Source organism: Homalodisca vitripennis, chromosome 1 (genome assembly GCF_021130785.1).
Source record: "Homalodisca vitripennis isolate AUS2020 chromosome 1, UT_GWSS_2.1, whole genome shotgun sequence".
In the NCBI taxonomy this organism is placed as follows: domain Eukaryota; kingdom Metazoa; phylum Arthropoda; class Insecta; order Hemiptera; family Cicadellidae; genus Homalodisca; species Homalodisca vitripennis.
In genome coordinates, this window is record NC_060207.1 from 58,605,876 (window position 1) to 58,614,438 (window position 8,563).

The window sequence follows — 8,563 nt, forward strand, 5'->3', positions numbered from 1 at the left end:
AAAAGTATATTATATCAGTATATTTTAATATTATTTTGTTATCATCAGATACAAATTCTTTCCTAAATTGTCTTATACACTTACCCATCTTGATTGGCTAAATGATAATCCTTCCTGACCCTAATTTTAAGATGTATTATAGAAATCAGTAGCACTTACTTAAAAGGATTGTGAGTAAGAAAATCCACCACCATTCAAAATGTAGAAGACAAAGTGGCTCATATGGATTAGCTAAAGTTGTTTTTAGATGTTGACAGTGCATTTGTATATTGTTTTTAAATAATGTTAATAAATAATTGTTTTTGAGAATGCTGCTAAATTAAATATTTTTTAAATCAATCATTTTAAGAAACGAAAGCTGAAGTGGGCCATAGCAGAGCTAAAGCAAATAAGAAACTACATCATTGTTTTATATGATCAAATTAAAAATACATTAGGTACAAATAAGAAAATGGAAGAAATCACCTGATAGTTTTAGTCCTGCCATTAACTTTGTACATACTTCGGTTTTAGAGTATAATAAAGCTATAGGAATAATTTAATAAGTGTGGCATCATTAAAATTTTTATTTAACACAATTTTCTTAAAAAAGACAATTATCCTTTGACGTTAACAAATATCCAGTCTACAAAAAAAGAGATAAATTCTGTCCCACAAACTAACACACCAATGGTACCAATTCTAGACACAGTTCTTGAATATTGTGTTAAAGGATAATTGAACATTTTTTTACATGAATCAATACTTATGTAAAGATTAATATACTAGAGTTTCTTCTTGGCTTAAGTACAATTACAGATATTTAAAAAGCTGTAGAAAATGTGCTATTTAATTTTTAAAATAAAAACACACGCACAACATTAGCAGACTTAAAAAACGCATTTTACATAATGAATAATTATTATTGTTAAGTTTTTAAAGTTGTCATATTATGGTTTGAAGCAATACATTAAATTTTCTTTAAATATTATGTGATAAAAAAGCGGTACCAAAGTGGTACTGTAAGGAGACGTCTCAGATTTTGAAACTGTCCAAATGGTGTATCATAGATGATTATTACAGGAACTCATTTTTATAATGACCACAAATGATTTTTCCCCCATATACCATGAAGCTGAAATTTTCTAGGCCATACTAAAACTGAAAGATTGATATTTTCTCTGACACATTCAAATAAAGACAGGTTTGTAATGTGTAAGTTTAGAAATCATTAATATTTTGTATAGAAGTACTATTAATTACAATTATTTTGAATTATTTTCTAAAATTTTTTTATTTAGAAAATGTAGTTACTGATTAATTAATTGATAAAATAGTACTATTCTTATAAAAGACATATTAATTAAACACCAAAGTGTGTGTTATTTATACCAACCTATTTTAAAACAAGATTTTAAAATCTCAAATGTTTTACTTTTTACTATGGATTTCTTTCTCATTACATAACCAGGAGCTGTCAAGTATAAAAATGGAGGAAACCACTTTCACTTTCGTTATCAGTTCATGGGATGTCCTTATCAAGTCCACTTCCTCCAAATTAAAAAGTGGGTTTTCACTTTTTAACGATATTTATATTAATAGTTAACGTTGTTAATTAACCTACTGCAATATAAAATATTTTTTTACGTCAAGAATTTATATTACAAGTTAGTTAAAATGGAACTAAAGACAAAATCACATTAATATAACAAAGGATTTGGAGTGTATTTTAAATATTTAGTCAAATATAATTAACAAGTATTGAAAACTGAACTTATAAATTCATTTAAATCTACAAGTAATACTTCATACAGCATTTCCATTCCAGAGAGCCTTGAACTATATACCATATCACTGTAACACATAAATAAACATTGCCGTATTGTACATTCAAACAGTAGTTATTAAACAGTACACCTTCAGTAAGTTTCATTTAGGTCCGACAATGATAAAATTGTTGTACTAGGCTCCAAATCAGGTTAATTAAAAACAGCATTATTTATTATTGAGTAAAAAATACGTGGCGCCTGGTAAGTTACCTGGATAAATATCAAGTTCTGCTGCGGCGGCGGAGTTTGGAGATATTGTCACATACACAAGCCAACAGCACAGCACTAGATACATACTCCCGGCCTTGTCGTCTGTAACTGGCCTACCCATATGTTACCATCACACGTCCATTTTGAAAAATCGATTCGACACCTCTCCGGGTAGGCGAGCAGACGACAGTGCTCTGTTAAGATCTGAGCAGAATTGCCGATGTCAAACAAACGCATGCGCGCAGATGTTCGATGTGCCATGTACGTCATAGATAATGTAAACAGTCGCCCGCGTCCCGCCCTCCAGTCACAGCTGATTAGTGAATGACACTTGTGAAACGTTTCGGCTAATCAATCAATGTCTGTTTGGGCGCGACGGCGAATTGCGACGAGCGGTTTTATTGAGGCATATGGCTATGTAAGTTCAATCGGTTTGTGAAAATTGAGAAATCTTCTAACTAAGCAGTAGCGTGATCAGTAATATTTGATCAGTTTAAAGAATTCGTCGGAGATATGCTTTGTTCATTCATTAATAAAAAAACTTTCTAAAGAACAATAGACCATTACTATCGATTGGTTCTGCATCACTAAAATAATTCCTAACATATTTTGTTGGCGTGGACACGGAATTAAACACGTAATTAAAAGCATTTGTGATACAAATTGAGATTCCGTCTTGTATCGAAAGTTTAATACAATATAAAAACATGAAATCAATTCCGGAGTTTTCGTATGAATCGATCGTTAGGCCTAATTAGATAAAATTAAAATCCCAACCGCGGGGTTCCTGTACAAATAGTGAGTCATAGTTTACCACAGGATTTGTACTAACATAAAGGGATCTGAATATGGAAGCAAATGAAAATGAAACGTACTAACAGGAGCGGCACTGGATGCCGTTTAGTGCTAAGGGCGCCAAAAAAGAGAAATATTTAAAATACACACTACAAAGACGGATTTCATCTTAAAACTAGAGTTAATATCGTTTCACAGTATCACCAATTTAATGGCTTGCAGGAAGGTCCTGCATTATTAAAGGTACTATTTCCCTCAGCGATGCCTGTTACGTGTCATGCAGTCTGGTGTACTCCTAATGTTGTATTTAAAATGTCAATAATCTAACCCCTCCTTATAAAATATGAGTTAATGTGTTTGGCCACAGTATAAATCCTGCTGTACATCTGCATACACTGTTCTCCACTTTTTACTCTTTACAAATGATTATACTAAGGCTATGTACATGTTAGACATTTGGAGGTGTGGTACTACAAAGAGGATATTTACTACAAAATATGTTTTAAAATTTACATTAAACAAATTAGTTACTACATATATATATATATATATATATATATATATATATATATATATATACATATATTAGTACCGGTACATACTGTAGCATTTGCTACATAGGCAATTTAAAAAAATTTTTATTAAATATTTATGGGAGAAAATATATGAATTTTAGAAAAAAATTTTTAGAATTTAATTAGTGATGTCAAAATATAGGTAAATTAAATTATGTAATTTCTCAAGAAAGGGTCTGTGAACATAGGATGATACTATGAGATAGCAGTTTTCCTGGTAGTCTAGTTTGTTAATGTGATAACAATAGGGGTAGTTTGAAGATTACTTTGTTCTCTCTAACCTTGTGAATGGATAGTTGGAGGCCAATCAAAAGACTTGGTTTTTAGTTAGCTGGTTTCCTGGAAGGGGAGGTATATAGCTACGGCACGCTTTTCTCTGCGTCTTTTTGGAGTTTTTTGCGGTTAATTGAGTTGGTGGTTTCAGATGGGAGTTTTGCTGTTTACTAATGGTAGCTTTCTTTTACAGGGATTGTATAAGTTATTATAATAAAGGGAAATAAGAAGATTTGAATTCACTTGCATGTCGTTGCAAGTATAGTTCAGACTAAAGTTTTCCAATTTAATATTATTTAAAAGTTATTGGTTGTGACCATTTTGTATTCAACAGTCAGAATAATTTTATACATCAAGATGTAAAGCATTTAACAAATATATTTAGGTAAAACACAGTTAAATAAGAGTTTGAACTTTGAGACTGTACCAACAGCAACAGATTGTGCTACAAGTGATACAAAGAAGTATTCAGGAAGTTTTTAGTTCAGTTTTATTAAGCCTCGTTTATAATAAAAGTATATTTTATTTTGAATTAGATTATAGTCTTTATTTTACTTGAGAATAAGAAAGTTATATTTTAGTTCGATTTTATTTTAGAATCGAGAAGTTAACTTTAATTTAGTCTATTTTATTTTAAGGAAGAAACCCATTTCTTGAGAAAACTTTAACAACAAAAGTGGTTGTGTACGCTTTTTGGAATTAAATTTAAATATCTGACAAGTACAAGGATATTTTAATTCCAAATTAATGAACTGCTAATTAATAAACAGATTTTACTGTGGTTAGAAAAAATATTCTCACTTAATTCAATCCTTGGGATTCACTGCAGATATTTTTATAACTTTACTTTTTCTTGTTTACCTTCTGTGGTTAGAATCACATTAAACACCTCAATTCTGCACGTTTCATTTATTTAAATTAACCGAAAATTTTAAGTGCTAATCTCAAATAATTTATTCAAAGAGCACAATGAAGCATGAAACTGGCATTGGACACAACAGAAAACAAATGAGAATAGGTCTAAACACATGTTTTTAAACATCAATTTCTCTGTCATACACTATAAAAATTGTATGGTATATTGCCCAGACATTTTCAAGCGCACTCCATAATTGGGGTTTAAAACAAATACTAGAAAATGTAAAAAAATAAATAAAATTTTAACTTTAAACAAATCTAAAAAATAAATAAATAATAATTATTTTACATGTAATATATAAATTATTCTACAGTATTTAACTTAAACATGTTACTTATTACTTTAAATTTTCAGACACAAATGTTGTATATATGTTTCACTGCCAGGATCTTAGTCACTGTGTCTAAATACTACTGCACATGAATTACAAGATCCATAAATGTTAACAAAAATTAAGTTTTTTACAAACTTTTAATTAAATTCTACCCTTTAGCTCTGTAGCCAAGGTATCCCAAAACGAATATGAAGATCTGTTTTTATTTATTTTCAATAACTTTGATTATATCTATTTGATGAGAGAGTGTTTAGCATCTTCACACCGAAATTGGTCATTAATGGTCCATGTCGTGTTTGTAAGTAGCCGGTCAAATCATGGACTGCGTGGGGGATCCGCCCCTGGACGTGATGGTGTCTCGGCTGACGTGTTAAAGGACAATGTTTATGTCTTCTCTAAGCCCCTTCAGCATTTAATAAATTTAAGTATTTCTTCTGGTATTTTCCCGGATATCTTTAAAATCGCTAGGGTCATTCTTCTGCATAAAGGAGATAGCTTCTTAGATAAAAATAATTTCCGCCCCATCAGCCTTTTGAGTGTATTCTCCAAGATCTTTGAGCGTATACTTAAGAACAATTAGTTGCCTATCTTTCTAACAACCAAATCTTGTGCGAGTGTCAGTATGGGTTCAGAAAGGATAGGAACATTTCTGATGCTCTTTTTGATGTCAACAGACAAATCAATGATGCTATATCTAACAACCTGCGCATTATTTTAATATTTCTTGATTTGAGGAAGGCCTTTGATAGCATTGATAGAAATAGGTTGCTCCTTAAATTGGAGGCCACAGGAGTTCAGGGTAATGCGCTTTCATGGTTCTCGACCTACCTCACAAATAGACTGCAGACCGTGTCTGTCTGTGGGACCGAGAGTGACGCGCTTCCGGTGGACTACGGGGTGGTTCAGGGCAGTACGCTGGGCCCAATTCTGTTTTTGATTTATATTAACAATATCTCTAAATTGAATTTAAATGGAAATCCTGTTTTATTTGCAGATGATAGCTTAATTTTAATAAAAGGTAGCGACTGGGTTGATGCCCGTTCTAACGCTCTACATGACCTCATGGTCTTAAAAAAATTGTTTGACCAAAATATTCTTTCATTAAATACATCAAAGACTAAGTTTATGCCCATCTCTCTCCGGGAGACCACAGACTATGCCCTCGGTGACCTTGTGGTCCATAATTGTGGCAGTTACAACAATGAACTTTGTTCTTGTGAAGCTATTGAAAATGTATCGTGTATTATAAATATTTGGGTGTATTCTTTGACAAGCACTTAAAATGGTCTGCACATGTTGAAATGTAAAAAAGAGAGCAAGGAAATATATATTTGCTTTTAAACAATTAAGTGAAATTTTAAATGAAAAAAAAAAATTAAACATGCTTATTTCGCCTATGCCCAATCGTTGTTCTCGTTTGGAATAATAGCCTGGGGTGGAGCGTATATAACTCTTTTGCAACCTCTGCAAGTAGTTCAGAAGGCAATCTTAAAAGCCGGTTTCAAAAAATCTAGGAGATATCCTACTGACACTTTATATCAAGAAACTGCCATTCTACCAATTCGAAAAATATTCATTAAAACACTCCTTGTTCATATTTATAAACATTTTTATACAACTTTCTCTACAACTTCACATTCTCATAACACATGATACTCACGGAATATTGGTGTCTCATCAATGCAAATCAGTAAATCCTTCTCATCTACAAATTCTCTTTATATATCCCATATTCTGTATAGAAATATCTGTAAATTCTTTCCTGACAACCAAATATTCAACTCACCGTCAATAAATACCTGTAAGAAACGCTCGAATAAATGGCTGTATCTTATCAGTGCGGAGGAGGCCGAGGCAATTATCACGGCTGACTACAGAAGGACCTGACTTTTGACCCTGCCTCCCCCCTCTTAATGCCACTTCAACAGCACCGATGCCTCTATGGTTTTTTCCTATTTTATACATTTATTTTTTATTTCGGCATGAAATCTGCTAGTAATAGTTTAGGTTGTTCTGCGTGTTGACCTTTTGATCTTTAAAATACACCATTCCTTAATTGTTTTTCATCTCTTTAAATCTTTCCTTTAAACTATTGGTAGTATGTACGCTAATAAATTTCAATATCATATTATGTAAATCCGGTTTTTTGGCACGTGCGCGTTTGTGTGTGTGTGGTGTTGATGTTATATGATAATTAATCACCCGATTCAATTCGTACACAATCTCCAGGGAAGCAACTCGAGCCTACACACAGGCCCATGTAGGCTCATTTCCTAGGCCACTTTAATTTGATGAGTGTAATATTTTCATGTATAATGTTTTAAAGTACACACATTTAACTATTATAGTAGGTAACAAGATAATATAGATTTGATAGTAAATTTGCTCGCATAAATATTTTTGGGAAATAAATTATGATTCAATTCAATTGAAATACTTATTGGACTAACACTACAATCCCTCCAGCCATCAGTAGCATCAAAGATTATGGCAACAAACAAAAGTTATTCCTCGAGATAGTAACTATCATGTAACAGATACAAATTCTAGACGGTCTGCTCACAAATAATAATAAAATCACCTAACTTCATACTCAAGTTTTGAGGGTTGAAAACGGAATCTAATCGTTTTATCTACATTTAGTTAACTTATGTAGATACTAGCCATTACTGTAAAACAGCTTACGTTTTTAAAGACTTTTTAACTGGAAAATAATTAAAATATTATCCTCCAAAATTTAAGAGTATAATATCAACAATAGTTTAAAACAGATTTTATGTGACATGATGCTTGTATTGAAAAAGAGACAAGAAAGGCCTATCTGAAAACAGCTTGCATCAGAAGCACAAGTTAGGCAGGAATTGGTATGGGCTATTAGAGGATAGCAGAATTCAACCAAACCATCACAGCAGAGCTCTATTAAGAGGAAATCGATGAAATGTACTAAAATCTGAGTCAGCAGCTGCCGGTACTGATCAACAGAAGAGGTCAGATCCTGCTCCACGACAATGCATATGTTGCATAAATCATTGTCCGAAAATTAAACGAATTGAACGTCGTAGTTCTGCCTCACCCACCATACACCCCAGACTTCTCACCAACCAACTACCACCTTTTCAAACACTTCAATAACTTTCTCTCTGGTAGAACCTTCACTATTCGTGACGAGACAAAAACAGCCTTTGTCGACTTCATCGAACACAGACCACCAAATTTGTACACTGACGAAATAGTTCTACTTGAAACATATTTGCATATATGTGCTTTTTCTGCTGGTACTTGTTATGATTGAATCAAGTAAGTACCTATTTCTGAAGTTATACCATTGTGAACTTTACCTATTAAAACCCTAAGAAATTTTGTACCAACCTTATACTTATAACGTAAGAGAACAATTTAATGACAAAACTATTAAGGAATTCTTTACAATTGTACTCACATTAAACTCTGACAACAATACATTATAATCTCAGCTGTTCCAATATTAAAATATACAAAAGTAAATACTGAACATTTGGTGTTCGTAACACCTGATCAGCTGGTATGTACTAACACTCCCTGTATATGCATAAAGATGGAGGTGGGAGTGTAGGTGGACAATAGATATTTTTTTTATTTACATATTCTTACAGAATAATTTTGGTAGTGT

General features: G+C 32.2%; 1 protein-coding gene across 2 annotated transcripts in view; it reads right to left on the bottom strand.

The window, feature by feature from the left end:
- LOC124362304 (neural proliferation differentiation and control protein 1) overlaps positions 1–2,232 on the bottom strand; it is a 42,054-nt gene extending 39,822 nt beyond the window's left edge. For both annotated transcript variants that reach the window (XM_046816695.1, XM_046816684.1), the window contains exon 1: positions 2,019–2,232. In XM_046816695.1, coding sequence (XP_046672651.1) covers positions 2,019–2,139 — 121 coding nt within the window. In that variant the 5' untranslated portion in view covers positions 2,140–2,232. The remainder of the gene's footprint in view (positions 1–2,018) is intronic.
- Positions 2,233–8,563: the final 6,331 nt, after the last annotated feature.